The sequence below is a fragment of the Zonotrichia leucophrys genome, chromosome 26, assembly GCF_028769735.1.
Source record: "Zonotrichia leucophrys gambelii isolate GWCS_2022_RI chromosome 26, RI_Zleu_2.0, whole genome shotgun sequence".
Classification (NCBI taxonomy): Eukaryota; Metazoa; Chordata; class Aves; order Passeriformes; family Passerellidae; genus Zonotrichia; species Zonotrichia leucophrys.
The window spans coordinates 6,761,373-6,788,024 of NC_088195.1; the positions used below are offsets into that span (position 1 = coordinate 6,761,373).

Sequence of the window (26,652 nt, forward strand, 5' to 3'; positions counted from 1 at the left end):
CTGAGGCAGTGTCCAAACCCTCCTGGAGCTCTGGCAGCCTCAGGGCTGTGCCCATTCCCTGGGGAGCCTGGGCAGTGCCAGGCTGGAGGAAATTGGATTTACAGCTTCCCTGCTCCTGTTGGATAAGACAGATCAGTCCAAGCTGATTCCTGCTGAAGGGTAACAGGGTTTTTCCAGACCTTTCAGACCTTTCTTCTTTCCTAACACTGGCAAAACAACCCAAACAAAACCATCCAAACCAGAAATCTTGAAGAAATTTCAGCAATTTTTATTGATTTCAGCTTTTCCAATGAAGCAAATACATACAGTACAGCCAAAACAAAACTCTGAGACATTTTTCTCACATACCTATATCTTACAGAATACATTGTAGAGCTATGGACTGGTAAGGCTGAGTTGGTCTCACACTGGTGTGTGTTCAGAAAGGAATGAAACTGCCTTTGACTTGTCCATGAGGCTTCTGAAATGCTGGGGTGGGATTGTACACACACAAAATAAACAAAGCATTTAGAAGGAAATAGACCAAAAAAGCTCTGCTGTGCCCAGGACAGTGAGGGTGGTGTTTATTTACATGGCTGGGTGTTCAAGTGCTCCTGCTGGCCACACTCCTTCCTCCTCCTCAGGAATTCTCCATCCCTGTCTCTGTGCCCTGGCCCTGTCCTGGGGTGTGCCCTACCCTGGCTCTTCAAGGAGCAAGGAACAGGAAAACCAGCTCAGAGAGAGGATGTCATGGCTAAAATTATGACTTAAAAAAAATACCTCCCCAGAATGAAAACAATTACACTGGAGGTGAAAACAGCATTAATTTATGTTGGAGAGAACCTCACTGGGCTCCCAGAATAGCTGGTTATGAGCAACAGCAGTTACTCCAGTGTCTGAATTTCCCTTCACTTCTCAGAGTTGGGCATCAAAGTCACTTCGCTGACTTGGGTGTCCAGATTTTAGAGAGACTGGGAGGAAAATAGAGGGTATCAGAGAATTTCCCAGGGGAGATCCAGCTGCAGAACAGCCCTGGAATGGCAGAATGGTCGTAATTTCTGCAGCCCACGGCTCTCCTGAGTGGGCTCTGCCCTGAGGTTTGCAAGCAGTGACAAACAGCATCCCAAAAACAGCTCAGGGGGAGGAACCTCTCTGGTGTGCCCAGCTCAGGGCAGGGACAACATCCCAGCCAGGTGAGGCTGCTCAGGGCTGTGCCCAGCCACATTTGGAAGAGCTTTGAGCATGGAGATAGATTTTATTTTTATCTTAAAAAACCCCCTGTAATAAAAACAAGTGTAACAATGTTTTTTGTAATAAAATTTATGTGAATGATGAATCTGCCTCCTGGAGTCCAATACTGACTAATGAAATCTCCAGCACCTGTAAATTTAATTGTGAGTTGATGATCATAATGCTGTGGCTCTTTGTGTCTTGTACAGTGACTCAGTAACTGCATTAGGGGAGAAAGCAGCTGCACTGTTTTAAAATAATGCCTAAATCACAGCCAATTAGAGTGAATTTCCTCTATATTCCATCATTCCATTTTGTAGTTCTGTTTCCCCAATTAGTTTTCCAGAGGAAAATATCTGCTCCCAGGACTTGTGCTGGATGTGTCATTACAGATCAAACCTGAATGCAAAATTGCACAGAACACTTCACACCCAAACTGAACCAACCCTGTGGATGCTGCAGCCCTTGGGGACATCCACAGATGGGCCTTGCCCAAAGCATTTCCAACATTTTGTATCTGGGAATGCACATGCAGCAAGGGAACTGCTGGAAGGGCTTTGCCCACAGACTGGGGCTCTGTGCTCTGTTTGAACCCTCCTGGAACACTTCTGTCCCACTGGATCCTCCTGGTTCTGCCTCTCCACTTCAAAGGGGCTTTTTTCCTTTACTCATTTGGTTGCAGCTCAGCACAGAAAGCTCCTGACTGAGAAGGGTGGCTGCTCAGTAAAGTGCACGAGATGAAGCCACCCTTTGTAGCCCAAGAGGAAAAGCAGCTGGAAATGACCTCTCCCTATGGGCAGGAGCTCCCTGTGCTCCAGAGGGGAACCAGCAAGAGCCACCTGAAACTGCAGCAGAGCAAACCCAAACCTCACAGGGGGTTCTGTAGTGGGCACAGATCACCCCATGGATGTGAACTGAATATTCTGAGTCCCACCAATTAATGAGCCTGACACTTAAAATGAGACTGCTTTTTTATTTCCAGGCTCATAATCCATCCTTCCCAAGCACCTCCTGTGCCCCTGCAGCCTTTGAGGAATAATAACCAGCACAGGCAGCACAGACTGCCTCAGCTGCTCCTTCCCTGTGGGTCTGAGCTGTGTCCCCTCCATTGGAAGGATATTTTTCTTCTGGAGAGAGGAAGGTTGTGAGAATTGAGATGCTCTTAAATGAGCTCAGCAGTCCCTCAGCACAGCCTCAGCATCACAGGCAGATGAATGCAATTCAAGATCCCGAGAAATAAAACATTTCCAAACCTGACATCACACAAGTGCTCACATTCCTTTGCACATCAGTACCAGTTCTTTACATTGATCAATAAAAACAAAGTATGATTAAAGAGGACACATCCCTCCCCACTTTCATTCCTGTGGCAGTCATTGATTCCAGGGGGAAAACACTTGGCCTGTCCTGCTCAGCTTCTCAAATGCCACCTTTGTCCAGGCACAGTCAGGAACTGGAATTGCTTTGGTGCCCAGAATGGATCAGGATCTGGGAATGTTCAAGCTCTGCAGCTGTGTCCCAACTGTCCTCTCACAAACAGCTTCAGGAAAGGGTGATGGAGGCCTGGGAGAGAATCTGCAGGTGTCAATTTGCTTCTTGAGATAAAGAGTTCATGTGACAGGAAAGAAAATGTTAACACTTATCAGAGAAAAATCCTAAGCAGAGAAGAAGCCCTTGTTCATAACTGTGAGGAATAACCAGCCTTGGAAAGAAGAGAATCCTTGTGTGTATCTGTTAATAATGGACAGATGCAAAGGGGGAACTTGACCTAAAATTGACTTTTTATGTGTTTGTGGACAAAACCACGTTGTGACAAATTTTTAGCATGGCAGTATTTGGTGCATGGATAGGGTGAAGTTGAAATAAAATCCTGCAAGGGGTTAAACTGCACAATCACCCTAACTTGGGGTGGAAAACAGGGGACTAAGCTGGAGGAAGATCCTGCTCCCCACGTGTGCTCTGTGTGCTGCCTGCACACACCTCTACATCACACCCAGAGTTACACAGACACACTCTTGGCAAAAAAATAATTATTGACATCGAGAAAGTATATAAAAGTCCCTTCTCCCCCCTAAAAAGAAGAAAATGCTTAAAAATATCAGTGTCATCCACATGAAATCCACATGTTTGGTTTGCTTTACAGTTGAGTTGAACTCAGAAACTCTCTACATCTTTAACATCCTCAGGAATCATGGAAGTGTTGCTCTTCCTGGACATGAACCAACTCCAAATTCTGAAATGGAAAATAAATAAAACAAAGAAAAAGCAAAACCCCAGATAATTAAAGCATTCAAGAGATCTTTTCATTACAGCAAACCCCAACTTTTAATCTTTTCTCTGAGCCTGGCTGCAGTTTCTCAGCTGCACAAACCTTTTCACCCTGGACTTCCACCCTCCTCAGAGTCGCAGTGCAAACACCCCAACAGAGCAGGAAGTGAAATCCATTCCTGGGCAGAGGGAGGGAAGGAGATTTGGCACTGTTTCCCCTTGGTTTGATCACAAGGAAAATGCTGGGGAAGGCAGCAAATAATTCCCTCTGCATAATCTCAGACACTATCCAAGAGACCTCTGGTATTTCCACAGTGCTTAAAGCTTTTCCCTTCAGTGGGAATCATGAGTGAAAAGTGCCTGATGGGTTAAATCCTCATTTCTCACTGAATATAAACCCATAACAATGCCCTGGAAATTCTGTCCATGGTTTCTCTTCCCTGGGTTCTCTATTAGGATTTTCAGCTGACAGAATGAGGTTCTCAACTCTGACCTGAGGTTGGCCGGCAGATTAAGGGCTCAAACAATTAGTTAAGGCTAATGAAGCCATGGATGTGCTGGAATTCACTGCACATCACTGGCACTGTCTGGGTAACACTGCTCAAAGCTCAGCAATGAGGGCAGTGCCAGGGAGAATCCCAGAAGAGCCTCACCTGTGAGGGTTTGGAAAATGCACAGAATCAGTGATTGCTTGGCAAAGGAAGGGAGAGGCACAGCCAAGCTTTGTCTGTCCTGTCACATCTCCAAAATGCACAGCTGGGCAGTGGAGGCAACATCTGCCCTGGGCCCAGGCACAGCACAGCCTTTGACCTCTCATAGAAACAGACTGGGCTGGGGAAATTTGGGATGAGAATCTCACAAACACACTTCTGGGGTGATCAAAAGTAGCAACAATCTCAAAGGATCCCTGTGTCCCAAACCCACCACAAGGGCCATGTTCTCACCTGCAGCCTGAATGTGCATGGAGAGGCTCTAAAATCTGGAGGAGAGGGTCCTGAAGGTCGTTCCAGCTAAAGATCCCATCATGTTCTTATCAAACCCTTGCTAAAAAAGCAGAAACATAAAGTGCATATCAATTTCTACACTGAGAGCAGGAACTGAGCAAAGTGCGCTTCATTCTGAGCCAACCTCCTCTGTCAGCCCTCTGGGTACTTCTGTCACGCTCACTGATGAACTCCACAGAACCACAGAACCATGGGATGGTTTGGGTCGAAGGGACCTCAAAGCTCATCTCATCCCCCTGTGCCATGGGCAGGGACCCCTTCCCCTAGACCAGGAGGCTTCTCCTTGCATTGCCTTCTACCAACCCAGAGCTGTACCCCTCCAGGTTTTTGGAGGGAACTTCTATTGAATCCTTCACTGGGTATTGTTTCATTTAGTTCCTCATGCTGCAAAAAGAGCAGAAGCCTTCACATGGTGCATGCACCCCTGCAGACTCCCATCCTCCTCCCTGACAGGCACCTCTGCCATAAACCTGTGTGTGAACACCAGAGTAACTCAGCCACACCAAAATGAGCTGGGCTGTGAGCAAAGCCTGGCACAGAACCACCCCAGCTCCTGTGCAGAAAGCCCTCACTGTCAATGTGGGAACAGACTTTGGATGCTCTGCTTTTGCCTCCAGGTGCTCCCCTTTGTAGGGATCCCTCCTTCTCTTTAATTTGGCCCTGTACTCCCTGCAAGTGCTGCTGCTTTTGAGTTGGAAAAACCCAAACTTGCTTAAAGAAAGCCACTGGGAGCTGGAGCTGGGAACTGGGAGCAGCTGGAGCCGGGAGCTGGAAATTGGGAATTGGGAGCAGCTGGAGCTGGGGCAGGGAGCTGGGAGCTGGAAATTGGGAATTGGGAGCAGCTGGAGCTGGGGCAGGGAGCTGGGAGCTGGAAATTGGGAATTGGGAATTGGGAGCAGTTGGAGCTGGGAGCTGGAAGCTGGAAATTGGGAATTGGGAGCAGCTGGAGCTGGGAGCTGGAGCTGGGGGCTGGAAATTGGGAGCAGCTGGAGCTGGGGGCTGGAGCTGGAGCTGGCTCAGTGCCTGTTTGGCTCTGCACTTTCCCAGCTTCCGTTGCAGGGAGTAAAACAAATCCCAAATACTCCTCTCCTCTCGGTCTGAAAGTTACTCTGACTGCAGGGGGGTGGGACCACAGGGCAGGGCTATGGACACAGAAGAAAATGAGGGGAAAGAGAGTTGGGACCTTGCCAGGCACCTGCTGGAACCGATGGGCTGCAGTGAAGGAATCCCCTAAATGAGGGTGGAACAGCCAGCGTGTCCCAGCCCAGAGTGAGGGAGCTGTGCTGGGGACCATTCCAGCACCAAATCCAGGGAGGAAGGTGTCTGACACAGGCATGACACCCTCTGCTTTGTCCCCAGAGTGAGTCCCAGCAGTGTCCCCTGCCACCTGCTCAGATGCCAGGCCAAGTGCCCCAGGCTCCTCCTGGGCTGTGCCCTCCTGGCTGCTGGATCAGGGCTTTCCCAGCTCCCCACCTGAGCAGGTGAACGGCCCAGGGCTGCTCCTGGCTCCCAGAAGCAGGAGGGCTGTCCTTACCTGCTTCAGCACACTCTGCAGCTCCCTGTTGGACCAAAGGTCTGTCAGGAGAAGTCGAGCAGCTTCAGCTGCTTTTGGACAGGAGCTGGAAAGGTGAAAGCAACAAGAGGATTATGGCAGGCACAGAGCAGCACCCCACAGACACTGCTGAACAGTGGGACTAACCCAGGCAGTGCTGAGCACTGGGACAAACCAGGCACTGCTGAGCACTGGGACAAACCCAGACACTGCTGAGCACTGGGACAAACCCCACAGGCACTGCTGAGCACTGGGACAAACCCCACAGGCACTGCTGAGCACTGGGACAAACCCAGACACTGCTGAGCACTGGGACAAACCCAGCTCCAGCTGGCCATGAAGAGGACTGTCAGTAACAGCCTCCTGCTCTCTCAGCAATGTTGTGTGACAACTGTCACCAGAGCAGGGCAAATGAAAGAGAGAGGAGGATCTGAGTGGGAAAATGAGCATAAAACTGAGCTGAGTCTGAAATTTGAGAGAGCGAAAGAGAAGGGAAATAGTGCCAGCCCTTTGCTGGAGTGTGCAGGGACTGCCAGCGTGGGTGGATCTCCTGGGAGGGGGCAGAGCAGCGGGCTTGGAGCTGCCTGGAGAGGACAAGGGACGGGAGCCTTTGCAATAACAACATCTGCAAGCAGCCCAGAGCCCTTACTCAGCACAAGGGAACAGATACCTGCTCACGTAACAGCTCGAAACCGTGAGTCATCGCAGGACCTTTTATAATTTTGGAACATTTCATACCCAGGTATCCCCTCCCTGCTGGCTCCCATGGCTGCTCCTCATCTCCTGGGCCTCCTTCTGGCTGTGGGAGACTCCTGCTCTGGGTTCGGGGCAGCAGCCCCAGCCTGTCCCACCCAGGATGATGGAGAGGAACAGGACCAAGCTCAGGGCCCCTGTCTGATACAGCTCCACAGAACCTTGTGCCCTCAAAAACATTCCTCAAAACATTCCTCAAAATTGTCCCCAAAATCCTACAAGAAATAGGACCAATAGATCATGAGGAACCTGGGACTTCAACTCCATGCTTGGAGTGTGGCAGGACAGGGATGGAACCACATCCAGTAAATTTTGAGGCATTTCTCTGACATACACAGCAGCTGTTACCAAAGAAATTATTGAGTTTAACTTGGTCATAAACTTAAAAGGTGTTGTGCAGCTCCTAGTGTTGTGTGGAGGGCTGGAGGACAGCCAGAAATTCCTGAGCAATGCTTTGGGACAGAAAAAACAGGTTTTATTGCCAAATCTCTTCTGTAGTTATAAGCACACTATGCTCTGTCACCAGAATGACAATGCTTTAAAACATTTTTTGCCTGAAATGTTGTCTATGGGTGAAAAGCCATTAAATCCCTACAAACCCAAGGTACCTGTGATCAGACAGGCAGAGCATGAACTGAGCTCTCAAGGATTTGCAGTTTCAAGTTGTTTCTCTCTTCCTAAGCCAGAGTAATTCTCTCTTATTTTTGAAAAAAAAATTACTTCTAATGCTGCTAAATATGTGCTTTTTGCCACTATGTCTCCAGAGAACACCTCAGAAGTTCTGTATTTTCAAGCCAAAATTACCAGCATCAGTACCTGAGTCATTTATGAATTCAGGCAGAAGTTCTGAACTCTTCATTTAAAGAACTGTCACTGACTGTTTCTTCCAGCATTGTTAGGTACAAAAAGCTCAATATGGGCTGCTGGAGTGTGATGCCAACTTCAGTAGGTAAAGCAGCATATCCCAAACAAAACAGTGTGAATATAGTAGTGGGTAACACAGAGCAGAATATCAAGGACAGCTGATTTGGGGGGAAATTCCTTAATAACAAATTGCCTGAAAATCAAAGTTGATTTTAATATCATCTGTCTTTTACAAATAGAATTATTCATGAAAAATTGTGGAAAGGCAATGAGGGAGATTTCCCCTGGTGGCAGTGGCAGGAGTCATCCAAAAAGCTACAGATTTAACAAAACATAAACAAGACACAATCAGAAGGAGATGGTGGGGAATGGGGAAAAACAGAGTGGGGGCAACAAAGACAAGAATCTTGTCCACAGATATCAAATAATGGGGAGAAATAATCCTTCCTCAAAGGACAAATGTACAAAGAACTTAAGGTGTGTCACTGAGAATGCCAAGGAATTCCCAGAACAAGCAAGAGATTATGAAATTGATATCAAGGTGCAATCTTTGGCAGAAATAGGAAATTGGAAATCTGTGGGTAAGAACTCTCTGGCACAGGGAATAATCAAGGGAAGACCTGAGGCTCTTGAAAGAATAATTTTGGTGAAATGCTGTGGTGCAATTGAACTGCAAAATAAAACTGCAATAGCCGAAGTGTGAAAAGTGAAGGAACAAAGAGAAAAAGAAATAAATCCATGGTAAAGGGATAAACTGCAAATGTTACATTCTAAAGCACAAGGAAAGATTTTGGGAAAAGCTTTGAGTGCAGCCAGTAGAATTAATGAGGAGAATTTCAATTTAATTAGTGAAATAATGTGGCTTGAAAATGAGCAGAGAAATGTTTTTCAGACAGCTGGAGGAAAAAAACGAAAAGGAAACAAAACACCCTAATAAATCAGGTCCAGTGGCTTGATTTTCAGAAACATCACCAGAAATTGAAGGAAGTATTAAATATTTTGGCAACTTCAATTAAAAATAATGAAGAGTGAAGGAACCCCATTTGACCACGAACTCCATGTCATAGAGGAGAGCATCTGCTCTATGACAATTACTTAATTGGGATGCTCCAGGAAGAAGAAGAAACCACATCCATCAGATAAACTGCTGAACCCTTTCTGCCTTTCTGTCAGAACCCAGCTATGAGAAACATGAGGAGAAAGAAACATGGGAAGGGAGGAGAACATGGGAAAGGACAAATGCATAACTCACTGGTCTGGAACCTGGGGCCTCTTTCTAAGCTATGCCCCTGCAGCTGTTTGAGCAGGTGGAGCTCCTGGTTTGCAGCTGGCAATGCAGTGAGAGCCCAGCTCAGCAGCACAGGGCAGGATCTGAGGGTGGCAGAGAAGACACAGGGAGGGAGCACCCAGACACCAACCCCAGCCTGGGGCTCAGGGAATGTCCACAGGGACCTGAGGCAGATTAACAGAGAAAGCTGCAAAGCCCTGACAGGGTGCAGGGCGTCCCTGGGTCCCCCTGGTAACTCAGGCACCCCTGAGCCCCTGTGCCCCCATCTCTGCTGCCTGCAGTGCTGGCAAGGAGCAGGTTGATGATGTGGGACTCACCACATTCAGAACCCCAGTGGGGTCCTGGGGGCTTCAGCCAGCCCCCAGGAGAGCTGGAGATTTATTGATTTCCAGTGGGGAGGGGGAGGCTCTTTCTGATGTAGGACTGGACAAATCCCACCCTAATTTTTCTTGTTTATCTTCACAGGCAGCATGTGACACGGGGAAAATTTCACCTTGGGACCCAAGCAAGAGTCAAAAGTCTCTACAACATCTGCTCTGTTGCGACAGCCTGAAATAATACAGCCTGGACAAGTAAGATTAGTCCTGGGTGGAAATTGTTCTCTTTTTCTTTTTCTCTAAGAAGTGAACAGCATAAAAATCTTTGAGGACAAAAATGAGTAATGGAGGCAAAGGAACAACTCAAGTTCTGGACATTTTAAGAGCTGGGGAGTTTCTCAGAGGACTCTGTGATCCAGGCAGGACTGGAGACATCTCCAGAGTTTGGTAACTCCTCACAGCTCAGTGACTCACCTCCAAGAAAGCTCATCCCCAGCAGCCAAGGCAATTAAAGTGTTCCCAGCCCGGGTTGTGCAAGGCTGTGCTGGAGCACCAAATTACTGAGCACTGGGCTGAGGAGCCACAGCAGGACTTCAGCACGAGTAAATAGCATTCAAAACAAGGAGGGCTTAGGAGAGGGCTGGGTTTCATGGTAATTGGGCTCATTGGACAGCGGAAGCAAGCAAAAGCAGCAAACAGAGCAAAGCTCCTTGGCCCAGGCCCAACCCAAACAAGGAGGCCCCGTGTAATGACAGAGAGTGTCTCTGCCATGGAACAAGAGGTGGATTGGAATAACTTTATCAAAGGATGATGAAGGCATGCAAATGGATTTTCACAACAGAAAACAATGGGTTACTTGTCTAAGGCATTTTAAAACAAAGACAGATGGCAGGAGAGATGAAAGCCTAGGAAGGAGAGAACATGGTTGAAGATAATAGAAGTTTAACACCAGTTTGGCCAGAAATGAACACAGAACTTGGCAAGGCTTGACAGGCTTGTGCTGCAGGGAATATGGATAACAAACAGGACAGAATTCCTACCACCAAACCCCAAACCAAGTCCTAAAATAGAAAGACGTAAAATATGATGAGATTGCTCAGCTGGTGTAAAATACAGGAGTAGACCAGGAAGGTACCTAAAATAATTCCTGCCTATGTCCCCCCAGAGTTGCATCTTGAGGAAGATGATTCAACTAAAAGATGAACAGATTTGCCCATAAAAGTTAAGTACAATCCTTGAGTATCCACAGTGTTGAACCTCAGACCTGACCTTCATGACAAGGTTTGAGGGAAGCCCAGGAGTCAGAAGTCACTGACATCCCCTGCTCTGAGGGCTGGAATTTTTCAGAGATCAGAGAACCCCAGAGTGGTCTGAGGTGAGAGGGAACTTAAAGATCACCCAGTCCTACCCCCTGCTATGGGCAGGGACACCTTCCACTAGCCCAGGGTGCTCCAAGCCCTGTCCAACCTGGCCTTGGACACTTCCAGGGATGGAGCAGCCACAGCTTCTCTGGGCAACCTGTGCCAGGGCCTCCCCACCTTCATGGGGAAGAATTTATTCCTAACATTCAGCATAAATGTCTCCTCTTTTAGTTTGAAACCATTCCCTCTTGTCCTGTCACTATCTGCTTGTGTAAGAAGTCAATTATCCTTTTTTTCATAAGCTCTCTAAGTACTATTTTTAAAAGACTTTAAAATATTGGTGCTTCAGTTTTTAGAAATTCCTAAAATTCAGCCAGAAAGTTTCCAGAGGACCTTCTGCAAATCCACCTTGGATGGATTTGCCTCCATCCTGCCTGTTTCCAAGAAAGCAGTGCTGAGGATTTCTGCCCACCAACACTCCCAGTTCCTTTATTGGGAAGGAATAATGCTCCAGCCTGGCTCCAAAGGGTGCTGGGAAGGCTCTGGGCTCAGCCTGGCTCTGTCCCTGCCCCTGCCTCGTGCCCCACACTCACCCATTCCGGCACAGGCTCACTACATTATTTAGCAAGTTGCTGGACAGGTAAGACTTTCCCAGGTGGGGGTTGGACATGATGAGGTTCCTCAGAGTGTAACAAGCTGATGTCATGATCTCCCCATAGCTGCTGGTGTTTCCAGACTGGAACGACAGGAGACGGGACACATCTGGGAGCACCTGGTGAGCTAAAGAGGTGGAGGAATGTTCCAATCAACATTTAAACACAATCTGGCACAAGTGAATGATGCTATTTGTGTTAACACCAAGCAGAGTTATCTCTGCAGGGAGACACTGGAAGTGTTGGACAGCAATGGCACCATTGTCATGAGTGGATTTTCCCAAGTCAAAGCGAGGTCTGCAGGCCTTAGGAAGGGCAGTGTTGTTGGCCACAGACAGTGAAGTCCATCTCAGTTCCCAAAACACTGTCACCCTCGTGGTCCTGCAGCTTTGTCACTGTCCATAAAGCACAGCACGTGTCACACAGCACTGGTGACTGTCCTTGGGGCCAGAGGAAATGACACTGCTCTGCCCAGTCCTGGAGCATGGCTAGGTCTCCTTATGGGGCTTACAAAGCAAGCTGGGCAGATCCCACAGAGCTGAAAGCCGGGATCCAGCACAGGGGAAGGACTTACCCATGGTTTTGTGGAGCACAGGATGCCTGGACATGTTGCTGAGCAGAGAGGCCCCGGAGCGCACGACCTCGGAGCTGTTGGACTGCAGCAGCCGCGCGATGCGGGGCAGCCCCTTCTCCTTCAGCCCGATCATCTGGCTCATGGCATTGGACATCTGGGGGACAACACATGAGCCCATGGTTACAGTGCCAGGGGAAACAGCTGGCATGATGGTCAGGCCTGGAGGAATGTGACTGCACCATAAAATGAGCAGTCCTGTGCAATCCTTTTTCCTGCTGCTGTAATCTCACTTTGTCAGTTTTACCTTCCTTCCCCACAGCTATGGGAGCCTGGACAAAAGGGGGCTCTGGGAGGATCCTTTGGCTCTCCTCAACTCCCCTACAGGAGGGTACCAGGGATTGGTCTCTGCTCCCACAGAACAAGGGGAAATGATGTCAAGCTACCCCAGGGGAGGTTTAGATTGGATACTGGGGAAAATTCTTCACCAAAGCAGTTGCCAAGCAGTGGCACAGCTGTCCAGGGCAGTAGTGCAGTCACCATCCCTGGGAATGTTCAAAAAGTATGTGGATGGGGCACTTGGGCACATGGGTTAGTGGTGAACATGGGTGAACAGCTGGACTTAGTGATATTAGAGGGCTTTTCCAAGCTTAAGGATTCCATTTTTCTGTGACATTTGAAAAGTCAGCCTCTCATGTGCTGTGATGCAGCTGGTGCTGTTCTCTGGAGCCCCAGTGGAGCAGCTGATCACTCAAATGACATTCCAAAAGCTGGAGAAGCTTTGCTTTCATGTCCACGTTGCCTTCACCCTTCACAACCCCCTGGCAGCTCCCTGCCCTGGCCCTTCACAGCTCCTGCCATGCCACAATGGGCTGTTGGGGAGCAGGAATAGATAATGGATGCCTTTAAAAAGCAGTCTGAGGACCAAAAATACTCATCTTAGATGTGATCTTGTGCTTGTAAAGGTAGAAAGTCTAAGGATGCAGCCAGGGCAGAGGAACTCAAGCACATCTGAATAAACTGCCCTTATTGACAGAACTTAAACTGAACTTCTCAGCTGCCCCACCACAAATGCTGATGGAGACACATGTCCATCAACAGTGAGATGGGAGTGGAGAGAAGGGTCTGGAAAACATGTGCCCTGTTCCACATTCACACCAGCAGGACTGGGGTGTGAAAAGCACAGGTGAAGGATATTCAGGGCCATCCTCTATGAGCTAAAGGATCACAGCAAGCTCCATAAGCTCATCCCCAGATTCAGTTTCCATCAAATGACAGCAAACTCAGCAACTCCAGCTCCAGCTCTGAGCTGGAATGAGACCCTTGAGGGGAGGAGCCACTTCTGCACACCCAGACAAATTTCAGCCATTCCATGCCAGGAGGCTGAATTAAGTTGCTCCAGCACTGTCAGAGCTGGGTTTGGTTGTTTGTCCCTTGTGCAATGTTGTTGATTGCTGAAATTTTCTTTTCCCTGGAGCACAGAACTCCAGCCCCATTTCCCTGACCAGCTCTGCCCATATGTGACAGCTTCTCTCCACCTTCAGGTTCGTGGCACTGCTTAGTTAAATTGCCAAAAGTCAAGGTTCCCAATTATTTAGCATGGAAATGGTTGTGACAAAAGGAGATCAGAGCTGGCAGGTTAATGCCATCCCAGCAGGGAAGGCTCAGAGTGAGTCACCCGTGTCTCTGGGTGGGACACTCCCCACACGTGACACGCCTCTCCTACCTATGGAATCATTATCTCTTTATCTCCCCATCCATCTTATTTAAATTGGGATTGATGGAGCTGGGCACAAACAGACAAGTCGAGGGCTGTCCCAGGGGAGCAGCCTGCGAGGACGTGCCCAGGGCAGTGACGTGGGCCTGTGAGCCATGGCTGTGACGTGTCCCCACGGTGCCACAGCATCACCCAGCCCCTGGCACCGCCACGCTGCGTGCCCACGGGTCAGGACATCTGTCACAGCTGTTTTACAGGTAGCTCTGAGGTGTGGACAAGCCACAATCCACAGCACAACCCACCCTGTCATTAGAGCCACCTCCCCTTGGAGCATACTCATGGGTGGTGGCTCAGCCCTTCTCCCATCTCTCATCACATCTGGCTGGGGTGCACATCTGGGCTCACACTCACTGCCACCCTGGGGGAGGCTGCCAATACCAGCAGCTGCTGGCAGTGTGACCAACAGACTGGGGAAACTTGGAACCCCAGAGTATGGGTCTGGGATAGATCCTGGGGATGCTGGCTGTAGCTCCCCATGAGACCCTGAGCTTGGAGTTAGGATCCCACTGATCAAACACTATGGAGAGACTGGCTGTGGTGCCCTGAGGTTTAAGGAGGACATTTTCCTTTTTCATGGCCGAGAAGTGATGCTGATCAGGGACCTTAGAGGTCTTCCCAACCTGACTGACTCTCTGGTTCCATGAAGTGCTGACACATTTGGGTGCACACATGAGGAGGGGAGGGAAGCTCTTACCAGCCCTCGGCTCGCAGTGAGGTTCTGCAGAGCTCCAGCACAAGCCTCCAGGGTGGCATCCTTCTTGCTCTGATCCATCAGGGACAGGTAGGTGCGGATGGCATCTGAGTGGTACAGCCAGCTGGGGCCTTTGGGCTTGAAATCCTCCTCAGGAAGGGGAACCCCATACTCATCATTCTGCAAAGACATGAGAAATTGGGAGTTCAGATCCTGCTCTTCCTTTGCAGCCCCTGCTGGGGTTGAACATCACATTCCCAATCCCTCTGTGGCACATCCTACCTCCATTTTCCCACTCCTGCTGTTGAAGCAGCCTGTGAGAGTTTTGTCCATGTAAACGCTCCGGGCCATGTGGTTGAGCTGGGTGTATTTGTTGGGAACCTCAGCATCCAGGCGGTAGGAGAGGTTGTGCAGGATGCAGATGCAGTTCTCCACAGACTGCATCACCCCCAGAAGACAAATGCAAACATCACATTAGGCAGAAAACTATGGAGCAGCACCAGAGAGGGCATGGGCTGGGCCATAATCAGCTTTTTAGCACCATAGATGCTCTTTAGCCTTTTTCAGGAAGCAAGGGATGGGAGAGAATGAGCTGGAATAGATGTGAAGGAGAGATCTCAGCGAGCTGCTGACCCAGAAAACCTTGGGAGGTCTCACTTGCCACAGACAAGTTGGCAAACAGGAAAAGAGAGTGTGAGAGTGGTTGGATCAAACCATGAAATTCTGAATCTTGAAATGCCCCTCTCACCAGGGGTAACTTCCAATGACTCTCTGAGTCACAGCTACAGATCAGGTGACACTTTTTACCAAGAACAGGCTTTAAGCCTCCTTTCCCTGGATGCCAGAGTGCCCAATGGGAAGAGCAAGAGAGAATTTTGGCTGGATACCCACAGCCAACACCAGAACCTGTGGTTACATTTCCAAAGAGCTGTGTTTTGTGTGTGCTGCTGGAAAGGGGCTTCCTGCAAAAGCCATCCCCAAAAGAGGGTTTGCTCAATCCAGAGAGAATTCAAAGTAACTTTGGTAACTTTGATGGTTACATCTGAAAGGTGTCTACAAACACATTTTTGTCCAAGGCAAGTGCTGCTCACACACAGCCATCAGTCACAGTCAGGGAACTGGCAGAGAGATGCCAACTCCTGGCTTCCTGCTGAACATGGTGCCAAGCTGGGGATTGTACACTTGAGTCCTGTTGGATGGCAAGATGAGGGGGTAAAGAGCAAGAGATGGAGACTAGGATGCTGGAATGGGGAAGGGGAAGTATTCTGGGGACTCAAGAGACAAAGTATTTTACTGTTCCTCTGTGTGTCTGTTAAAAGGAAATTTTAAAGCCTAGCTCTGCTTCAGGCCCAGAGGCCCAAGGACTTACAACCCTCCAAGAGATCCCACTGTGGCTTGGAAGGACAAGAGCAGCCAGAGAGGCCAGCCATCTCTTGTGTTTGTTGGACAGGGATTTTGAGGCATTCCCAGGGTTGCAATTGTTAACTGTGGGGCTGGGAGCCCAGGGCAGCAGCTGGTACCTTGTCATCAGGGCGGCTGGAGGCCACGCAGTTCTGGGTGTAAGTCATGACAGAGTCGATCAGGCCAGGGTAATTCCTCATGGTCTGGCGCCCCATGTCTGCAGAGCTCAGGTTCCTGAGAAGCCATCGAGGAGCACAGCAGGGCACAAAGAGGAGAGAGGGTGAGTTGGGCTCTGTTCTGGCTATGGTTGTCACTGAATTGGGGGATTTTTTGGCAGGTTCAGCAAGGCTGAAGAACTGCTCCTGTTCTGGTGGCCTTTGGTGGGACTACAGCAGTGCACAGCTCTCTTGCTGGTTTCACCTGGAACATGTCCTTCAAGGAGCTCTGCATAGAGGACACCCTCCTAGGGACAGTCACCAGCAGAGGCTCTGCATGTGCCACTACACAGACACTGTGTCTCCTGAGTGGAGTTTCCAAAGGGAAGACTGGCTAAAGGCTATCTGGGCTTGTTGTGATCATCAGGAAGGTGCACAGGGTTGTAAGCACAGACCTACTCAGGGTCAGCAGCAGGGAAATGGGCTGGAAATGCTGGAGAGCAGCAATGGCTCTTGCCAGAGGGACTGACCCATCTGTGAGGTCGAAATGGGTTCTTGGACATTGGCAGCTGTCAGGACAGGGGAGTTCCTCCAGTAGCAGGACATGGGTTTTGTTGTTTTGCTCTGTATTTTTTTTTTCCCTATTTTATTGCCTTATAGCTTGCAAATGAAAAACAAAGAGAGGCTGGCAGTGGTTGTGAGATATTCACTGCAGGCGTTCCAGAACTGGATCTGATGTTCACTGTGATTTGCAGCCTCCTCATTAACATGGATTCATCTGCAATCCAGAAATGCTTGAGCAGCAATGGCTCGGGCCCAGGGCAAACCCAGGGCTGTTCTCATCCCTGTGTTCTGATGTGGCAGGGCAGTGACTCAGAGTAGTCCTGGCTCAGCCCTTGGAGCAGGGGCTCTGGATCCAACCCCAACTTCCCTCACTCTCCCTGCTCCCCAGTCCTGCTCCCTCAGGCCTTTGGAGCTCCCTTGCTGACCTGCAGCTGCCAGTCTTCCCTGGGATGTTGGGCACTGCTGCCACAGGCTGGGTCATTTTCAGGAGGTAGAGCCTACCTCTAGTTAAACTCCACAAGATTTTTACAAGCTGTTGCCATTGTCTTTCCCTCATTTTAATGGATATTTTATGATGTTGTAGGCTGGGATGGCTTTAAAGCAGAGCAGCTCATACCCACTGCACCCCACACATCCCGAGCTGCAGCTGCTCGGGGAGCTGCCTTCCAGGACAGGCAAGGAGGGAGCAGCACTCCCTATCTCCCAGACACGGTTCCCAGCCACAGAAGCTGATGGTATCATGTCTCCAAAGGCCCTGCCATGATCAGCCTCTCGTTTCATAAGCAGCTCCAGCTCCTGCGAGCTGCATGTCTGGGAAGGGCGCGGCCGGCGCTGCCTCCCTCGGGGAGAGCTTCCCTTGATGAAAGCACCTCATTATACAGGGCAGGTTTTTTGCCCCACTTGTTCCCATTGAGACAAGGAGCTCATATCCAAGTGGAGGAGGAAAGTAGGAGAAACAGCAAGTCAGGGCGAAGATCCTCTACAAAAGGACTCTGGTTTCCCGTGAACAAAATAAACTACTCTGGGCTCAGTCTGCACCTCCTGCTTCGTAGCTGAGTCCCCAGATTAAATGAGCCAGGAAAAGTCCTGTACTGCACTAAAACAGTTATCAAAAGAAGTGGGAAAATGCTTGTTTTCCCCACATAGAGAATTCTACCTTTTTGTCACCTAAACCCTAAATCAGTTTGTTTTCTCTGGAAGTCTCAAAACTCTATAGGTAAAGTCTGTCCAGTTTCCTGGTCTGAGCTAAACACTGATAGAGATAGGTTTCCTTAGTACACAAAACAGCTTCCATTTTTTTCTGAGAAGAGACTCAGTAAGAACAAAATTATTAAAATAAAAAGCTATTAGAAAAGTATTTTACATGCAATTTTTTTCTGCACCTTCTCTTAGTCAAGAAAACTTTCTCAAGGAGAATTTTTCATAACGCAATTGTAATGAGCATGAATTCAGCTCATTGTAAGAGGATTTAGATGGCTTTAGTTTTTGCCCACAGACACAAGCTACAGTCAGTCCCTGCCTGGTGACTCACCTCAAACACCCTGTGGCATTGAAGAACACTTCTGGGTCGATAATTTCTCGTGTCCTGTTGCAGCTGCCATCAGACCAGCCCGAGAAAGGGATGATAACACAGTCTGTCAGCACAGGCAGAGCCTCCTGTATCAACTCTTCTTTTAGTTCATCAGTGGAGGAGAGGTTCCAGAGCAGTCCTAGGAAGGATGTGGGACACAAGCTCAAGCACAAGGTCAGGGCATTAGGAACTTTGTTTAGCTCAGGGTGATTCCAGCACCAAAATCCTTCTTCCCTTCACCACTCTGAGCTGAGGGTGCAGAGGCTGACTGAAACCTCAGTCCCTGTCCACCCCTATGGGAGACAGGCAGGATGGGTCCACATGGAGGTGGGCATTTAAGCATCCTTTCTCCTCCCAAAATTGCTGTTTATTGCTATTAGGTTGCAGGGGACAGCATCTCTCCAGGGATCTTGGAAAGGCTTGCACATAAAACTTGGGACAGAGTTGAGGGTGACCTGCACCAAAAAACTCCCATAACTCCTCAGGCAAAGGTGAGACACAAGTAGAGAACCCAGCCAACCCTTCTGGGGTTGGCAGCTCCCTCAGCCATTCCTGGGAACAGCACAGGGACCAGAGTGCAGGGAGGTGTGGGAATGGCAGGGTGACCATAACTGGGAGGGGACCTGGAGCACGTGCTTCCCCAACAGGCACTGAGGAAGTGAGGAACATGGAAGGGCCAGGACCTCCTCTGCTTTCTCATCTAGATCACCCTTTGGTGCAAGAGAAACAGAAGAGCCCCTCTCTGTGCTAGGGTAGCACCAGGGCTGCGCATCCCAGGCAAGGGGAACCTCATGGCTGAGCAGGCTCGGGGTACCTGTGAGCTGTTTCTGGATTTCAGTGTTCCCTGTCCTGCGGAGGAGGCTCACACACTCCCTGATCCCGTTCTGCCGCCGGGTTTCGATCTTGTTGGTGGGGTTCTTGAACACCAGGTTCCGGAGGGCGCCGGCTGCCGCCCGCTGCACGTTCTGGTTCTGGCTGCGGAGCAGCTCCACGAGCTTGGCAATGCCCCCCAGCCGATAGACCTGGACAGGACAGACACGGGACAGACACAGGACATGAGCATGGGGTACCGGGAGAGACACGGGACAGACACGGAACATGAGCATGGGGCACCGGGAGAGACATGGGACAGACACGGGACAGACACGGGACATGAGCATGGGGCACCGGGACAGACACGGGACAGACATGGGACAGACATGGGACATGAGCATGGAGCACCAGGAGAGACATGGGACAGACATGGGATAGACATGAGACATGAGCACAGAGCACTGGGACAGACATGGGACAGACATGGGACATGAGCACGGCACCAGATCAGACACAGGCCATCAGCACAGAGCACAGGACACTGCTGGCACAGGGACACCCAGAAGTGCCCCAGCAGTGCCAGGGGTCAGACAGTCCATCCTGGGGGAGCTGAAGAAGCAGAGCTGCCAGGGAATGAGGGCCAGAGATGACAAGTCTGGTTCGGGCTGTGGGTCACGAGCACAGAGCTCCTGGGCTGGAGGTTGGAGCCAAAAGCTCAAACTGCAGGAGTGGCTGTCTGTGAGTAATGGCCATGGTCAGAGTCCTTTGCTGATGGAAATGGGCTCCTGCAAACTTTCACCCACCTCCACAGTCTGCACCGAGTGGAAATGCTGCCTTGCCCATGAGCAGAGGCCATTTATAGCCTTCTAATGACATGCTGTGGTCATTTATCTGCAGCCTGAGATCACAGGCTGAGCTCAGAGGAATGGTCACGGCCGGTGTCACCAGCCTCGAGGTCAGCCCAGGCAGTGGAGGGAGCCGGGCCCCGCAGGACCCCGCACACGGAGCTCTGAGGGCGGATCCCGCAGCTGAGCTCTCCGAACGCTGAGCGCCCCCGCTGCGGGATGTGCTCTGCAGCGGATCCCGCCCGGAGCCCGTCCTGCCGCAAACACCCTCGGCTGAGCCTGCTGACAATGGACAATGAACGAGCGCCTTTGGGAGGGAAGGAAAACAAGCGTGAGCTGGGATGAGTCACCGACCTGCTCTGGCACATCCTCCTGGGAAGGATGGCACGGCCCAGCGCTCAGAGAGGGTTTGCAACGGTAACAAAGGGTGTGGCCAGCCCACAATGGGGCACCTGAACGTGGGCTGGGCACCTGCACTCATCCAGGCACAGCCAGGGCACAGGGGCACAGCCCCACACCGGGCAGTGCTTCCAGCTCCACTGCTGTGCCAGCACAGGGAAAGCCACTTCTAAAGGGCTGGCATGTAATAAATCCAGGGTGGGGATAAACTCTGGTGACATCCTTGCCACAGCAGATCCATCCCTCAGTCTGCCTCCTTTGCTGCATGTTGGCAAAGGAATTGATGAGTAAGAGCATCAGAAAAATAACCTGTGCTATAGAAGGGCTTCTCTGTGGTCAGGTATCACAGAATCATGGAGGGATTTGGGTGGGAAAGAACCTTAAAACATCCTGTCCTACCCCCTGCCATGGGCAGAGACACCTTCCACTGTCCCAGGGTGCTCGAAGTGCCACCCAACCTGCCTTGGACACTTCCAGGATGGGGCAGGCAGCATTATGGATGTACAAAATTATCTTTGTACATGGTCACTAATTAGCCCATTGTCTCAGGTGGCTGAAATAGTCTGGAAAAGGGCTGTGGAAAAGGCTGGCAAAGGGCTGCAGGGTCACTGGCCAATGCCCAGCAAAGTTCACAGTGGGATTTAAAGCAGCTTTTATCTGGCTCTGACTCTGTAGCTCCGAGATAGTGAAAGATTGATGTGGAATTGGGTGCAAGATTGATGTGGAATTGGGTGCAAGACCGATGTGGAACTGGATGCAGTTGCCCCCAGGAGAGGACACTGGGTGGCAGCTTCCACATTGTCAAACCCCATCACCCTCTGCCAGAGCAGCTTGTGGTGACAACAGGAACAGTCTCCCTGCTACCCAGAAACTATTCCAGGCATTAAATCTGAGCAACAGCTGTTGTGAGAAAGTGGCCATCAATAGCTGAAAAATTTACTTAATTAATACCTGAGCCTGACTAAAGAGGCACAAAGCACCCTCATGAAAACCAAGGGAACCTATGGATCCTTGGCACTAAGGAAACCAGTCCCATCCCTCTCTTGTGCCATCAGCCCTGGTGTAGCACTGGAGGAGTCTGCTCACCTCCTGCTTGGCAGACTCATCCTGGAAGCAGGTGTGCTGCAGGTAGTAAGCCCCCATGGCCTGGTACTTGTCATCAGAGGAGCACAGGAGCTGGATGGCCTTCTGGATGGTCATGGTGCCAGCATCAATCTCATCACCACAGATCCTGTGTCAAAGAGAAATACAGAACTGGGTGAGTGCTCAGCCCTGACAGCTATGTCAGCACTGGGAGTTATTGGGAAGGAATCAAAAATAAAATATTATCACATTGCAACACAGACCACACAGTGCACTTCTAGTGGATTTCTCTGTCTCAAAAAAAGAGATGGTAAAGATGGAAAAGACAGTGAAGAGCACTAAGGATAATAAATTCCAGATCCAGTCTATCCACAAGCAAAGGAGACAGAAAATGAAAGCTTGGTTGAGGTGGTGGATGTCTGATCATGCCCAAAATGGATGTTTAATGAAGAGAGAGCCAGTTCACTGTTCCCCAAATAAAGGAGTGAGTGGACAGGAGTGAAACCATCCACCAGGTGATGAGGACAAGGTAACACAGGCAGGTGGTTTTCCCACAGCATGGGATTCTTTGATGTGAGAGGTGATGCAAGCAGAAATGTGAGTGCAGTTGATGGTCTTGGGAAGCTCAAGCAGATCCCTCAGGAAAAGGCCTGTCTGGAGTGATGGGATGGACAAATAGGCAGTTTATGAGATGCTAATAATAGCTCTGAGACATCCTGCTCCCAGGGGATGCTCACTCTGGCTGGCTCCAAGCTCTTATAAAAGCTGGCCACTGTCATCATCCCTGTTAGAGGTAAAGAATGTACCTGCAACTCAAGAGGAAGGATATGAATTCCTCTGGCGTGTGGCAGGACTGGAACCTCGGGAGAAATACAAACATCTGGAGGTTCTCCCACTTGTTTAGAAATGTGAAGGTCATGCTCTTTTTGGCTTGTTCTTATTCAGTACCATCAGTGATGGTTTAACCACACAGAATTAGAAAAGGGTCCAAACTTTCAGGGGGGTCTGAACAGCAAAGCTTGTTTGTGCTTCCAGTTATAGAAATTAATGTCATTGAAGGTTCCTGTCTCCTCTCAGCACCCTTGCAGCTGAATCCTGCACAGGCTGCACGAGGATCTCAGCTCATGGCAGTGGTGGCTGCATTAATTTGCAAAGTCCAGGACTGAGGACTGAGTAAAACCCAAACTCCTGCTTGGTTTTCTGTCAGTAGTGACAGGATACAAATGAGAAAGGCTTCATTAGCAGTGGATGGAATCCAAAAGTGTGAGGGCTTTCCCAAGCCAGTGAAGTTGTGGCTGTGCCTGGCTGATGATGTTCCCTGGGACTGATGGAGAGTTTCACCTGGAGGTCAGGAAATCACTCCCTGATTGAACCACATTTAATTATACACATTTTTTCTACATGTCATACCAGGAGTGACTCTGTAGAGGGGCTGCTCATCTTCAGACAATGCCACAGACCAACAGAACAGTGGTTTTTAATAAGTTCTTTAAATAAACCCACTACATTTGAAGTGTTAAACTTCACCACAAGATTGTAGCACTTCCAGGCATGGGATGGACAGAGTTGCTTTGACTGTGCCAAAGGAATGTAAAGAATAAAGGTCTGGAAAGGACATGTGGTCACCACCAACAGCACTTCCAGTGAGATAAAACATTTCTCCTTATGAATCTAAGGGCTCCCCTCCACACAGCACAGAGCAGAGAATAATATGCACAATTCCACAGGGAATTTCACACAAAAGGCAGCATGAAGGACTCTGGTCTCCACTGCCCTCACTGGCAGAGTTACATTCAGCTTGCATCACTCAATCAAGCACCTGTGGAGTCAGTGGAAAGAATTCAGTGTTTTCAAAAACCACCTTGCCTATGTGCCTTCCACATTTTTCCTAGGAAAGGAAGCCCTGCCCTCTGGAGACACCTCTGCCTCTCTTGGTATGCAGGAATGAAAGACAACAGTCTGGGGCTGGACCTGAAGCATTCCATGTCTAAGGCTGGGTAAACCTCATTCCACTTTTATTTCTGCAATAAAACACCACTTCTTCATAAGACTTTCCATCAGTTTGAACCTCTATCAAAACCTGGCACCAAGGAACTTCCATTAAACTTGCAACAAGGAGAGACAAAACTGGAAAGACTAAGTAAACTAGAAATTATGGAGCCCCAGAAACCCTTGGGTTGGATCCAGGATGTGATTTTTTTCTGTTTTTTTCATGCTCCTGAGACAATTGAGCTGAGAAGTGATGGATCCTGCACCAGGGAGGGGCTTCTCCTTTGGGAACTGGGACCTGGACTGGAGGAATGGGAAGAGAGAGAGATTGGGAAAAATACCAGGTCAGTGGCCATGTTATCATAGTGATCTATTTTGCTTTATAATTATTGAATTAAATGCACTTTTTCTGAGACAGAAGGATGTCCACTTGGTCCAGCTGCTCAAGGAAGGGAATTTTCTTCACATCCACTCCATAGAGGGACAAACCCTCCTTCAGCTGGGAAAAACTGGGATGCAGGTGCAGTTCTGTGGGAGGAAATGGGGAAGGTTCCCTTTTCCCTGCTGTGTCCTCAGCAGAAATTCACAGCAGCTCAGCAGTCAAGTCAGGCTCAGTCACACTGCCCAGGAGGCAGCAGGGATTTCTCCTACCTGAGAATAAAATCACCCTGGCAAAGTCCAGCAAAGGGGAGATTGTTCCTCAGCCAGTCAGGGATATTCCCAACCAGATGCACACTGTGGGAACAACAACCTGCTTCAAGACAAACTCTTGGACTGAGCCACCTCCAGCCTGGGCAATGTGACTGGCAGGAACACCTCCAAAGGTTGTTCTTCCACAAGAAAGAAGCAGACTAGGAAGAGACCTCAGCTAGAAATGATTCAATGGAGACAAAGAAGATCAGATTCTGAATGGAAGGCAAACAAATACTGAAGAGGATCAGTATCAGAGAAAGGCAATTTCCCTCACCTTTCATGAGCAGATGGTTTTGTGTTAATTCCCATCTAAGTTTCTGTCCTGCTTGTTATGGCTCCCAAGAGAAGAGGAATTAACAAGTTCCATTGTTCATAAATAAATCAGAGTCGAGACTCTCAAAGCAGTGTTCAGCACATCCCAGCATTCTATCCCAAATAAAAACATACCAAAATGAAGGTGCCTTTCATCGTACTCAGTTCTGCTTTCACTGCCTGGCTTAGCCCTGAAGAATTGATGTTTTGATATTGATCAGCTTTAATTATCCCAAAAGACAAGAGAAAGATCAGAAACCACCCTCAGCACCTTTTCTGTTTCAACAACTCCTGTCCTTCCCTCTGTTTGCAGTACTGCCAGAGAAGCTGAGCTCAGGAGGGAATGGATGGCTGTTGGGGACACAGTGTCCCTGAGCTTCAGGCACAGCACAGAGACTGCAGCAGCTCAGCCAGGGCCAGGTCGGTGTCACCAGAGCCAAATGTGGCACCAAGAAATCCCAGAGGGTTGTCCCAGTCTGTACTGCCCCCTGCACAGCTGCCAGCTGAGGCATCCAAGACCTCTGCCAGAGCAACTCTGGGATGTTCTGGATCCCCAGGTGCCTGGACAGACACTCACAGACACTCACATGGTCTCTAATGAGGTGTTTCAGTCTCCTCCACACTCAAGAAGACTCCAAAGGGAAGAGCATCCACATCTCCCAATGGGGCCAAAGGTAAGTGTGGGTTTGCAGGTGCCCATTAAAGGCTCCTGATCCAGATCAGCAAACCCTCAGCCAGGGTGTCTGCAGACACCCAGCTCCCCATTCCATGCTTCCAAAGGAGAAACCCCCCTTCTCCAGGGGTGGGATGAGTCTGGGCTCTCAGCCATGTCTGCAGCTCAGACATCTGGGCTTCCCTGAGAGCAGCAAGGGGTGTTGGTTTGTTAGGGGGTAACCCAGGGACCTGTCTCTGAATTCAGACCCACTGGCACTGGCACCTCAGCTCAGAGAGAGGCATCTCCTGCAGTGCTGTGACCAGCTGAGACCACTGCAGGGCCACTGACACCACGGCCACCACCTTGCCCTGTCTGTGCCATGAGGCCCCTGGAGCACAAAGCACAACAGCTCTAAGCAGAGCTAATACAATGTCAGTCCCTGGTGGGCACAGATTTCTTGCACCTCAGGTTCCAGTTGGAGGGGCACAAAGATTCCAGATTTCCCAGAAGAATGAAACATACCATTGTTTGTTACTGCTTCTTACCACTGCTCTCTGGTGACCAAGCAGGATGTAGAAACTTTTATCCTGAGTGGGCATAAATAGTATCAATAACATCAATAACATTGCAACATGTAATTTAGCCAAAAGCTGCCTGCCCAGGGTGCTGCCCTGTCACCTGGAACATGCAGCAAGTGCCACCCAGCAGAGCAAATGGCTCCCAGTGGGCAGATCTGGGTGGTCTCCACCAGCTGCTGAAATCACTAAAGTGCTGCAGCTTCTAGGGTGAAATACTGCAGCTCTGGGAGATGTCACAAGAGATCAGGAAGGAGAAGGGTTCTGTGGAGAACAGGGAGTCCTGGCACCAAGAAAATTCCTCCAGCTCTACCAGACTCCAGAGTGCAGCATTTTGGCAAAATGCGAGTGCTGCTCATTGAGAGCAGCCTTTGGGCAGGAGCCACTGGAACACCCTGAATGTCTGAGCCCAGGCCAGAGATGCTGAGCTTGGAAATGTTGATCCAGATATGACACAGTGATTACCAAGGCTCAAGTCTCTGAGTGAACAGAAGTATGTCTGGAATCCCAGAATCACTGAGGTTGGAAAAGATCTCTGAGACCATCGGGCCCATCTGTGGCCAATCCTCACCTTGCCACACAGCCCAGAGCACTCAGTGCCACATCCAAGGTGTTCCTTGGGCACCTCTAGTGATGGGGACTCCTCCACCTCCCTGGGCAGCCCCTTCCAATGTTAAACAACCCCTTCTGTGAAGAAATTTTTTATGAAAGAAATGGAACAGACATGAGAAGGTCCCTCTCTGCTCACTGAGGCAGGATCATGACTGGGGCTGGTGGAGGAGAGTAAACTACATGAGGAGTTTTAAATAGTGTTCAACCTCCTGATCAACCTCCAAACTTTGCAGAACTCAGATTTCATCACCAGGACCAACAGCATGGGGTGAGTCAACCCCTGTGTCATGATTTAGTTTATAAGGGAATCATAGAATGGCTTTTCCTGACAAACAGTTCAGTGTTGCACTGCTCAGCAGGCAGCTGGAAGAAAGGGACTGTGGTCAGAGCTGCTGCTGTAAGAGGGAGGACTCTGAGGGATATCAGTGATCAGCTGTTATCAGTTGTCTCCTCTTCCCTCTCTTATACAGTTCAATAAATGGCAGCAATCACACAATCAAGACCAGTTGTGGAAATTAAATAACTTTGTCACCAAATGCAGAGGGACTGCTGAGCACAGACAGTTTGACAGTTACTGTACACTCAGAATTTTGATACCTGCACACCATTGTTGCCACCTGAGAACACTCAGTGACCCATTTTTCCTCTCACACCACCCAGGGAGACCAGATCCACAGC

At 49.6% G+C, this 26,652-nt stretch overlaps 1 protein-coding gene across 1 annotated transcript in view; it reads right to left on the minus strand.

The window, feature by feature from the left end:
- Positions 1-344: 344 nt before the first annotated feature.
- Positions 345-26,652, minus strand: part of PKP1 (plakophilin 1) — a 50,767-nt gene continuing 24,459 nt past the window's right edge. The window contains exons 4-14 of the mRNA XM_064732981.1: positions 21,142-21,286; positions 18,813-19,020; positions 17,960-18,137; positions 15,829-15,943; positions 14,591-14,746; positions 14,312-14,488; positions 11,844-11,997; positions 11,210-11,396; positions 6,016-6,100; positions 4,422-4,521; positions 345-3,442 (exon numbers count right to left, since the gene is read on the minus strand). Coding sequence (XP_064589051.1) covers positions 4,450-4,521; positions 6,016-6,100; positions 11,210-11,396; positions 11,844-11,997; positions 14,312-14,488; positions 14,591-14,746; positions 15,829-15,943; positions 17,960-18,137; positions 18,813-19,020; positions 21,142-21,286 — 1,477 coding nt within the window. The 3' untranslated portion in view covers positions 345-3,442; positions 4,422-4,449. The remainder of the gene's footprint in view (positions 3,443-4,421; positions 4,522-6,015; positions 6,101-11,209; positions 11,397-11,843; positions 11,998-14,311; positions 14,489-14,590; positions 14,747-15,828; positions 15,944-17,959; positions 18,138-18,812; positions 19,021-21,141; positions 21,287-26,652) is intronic.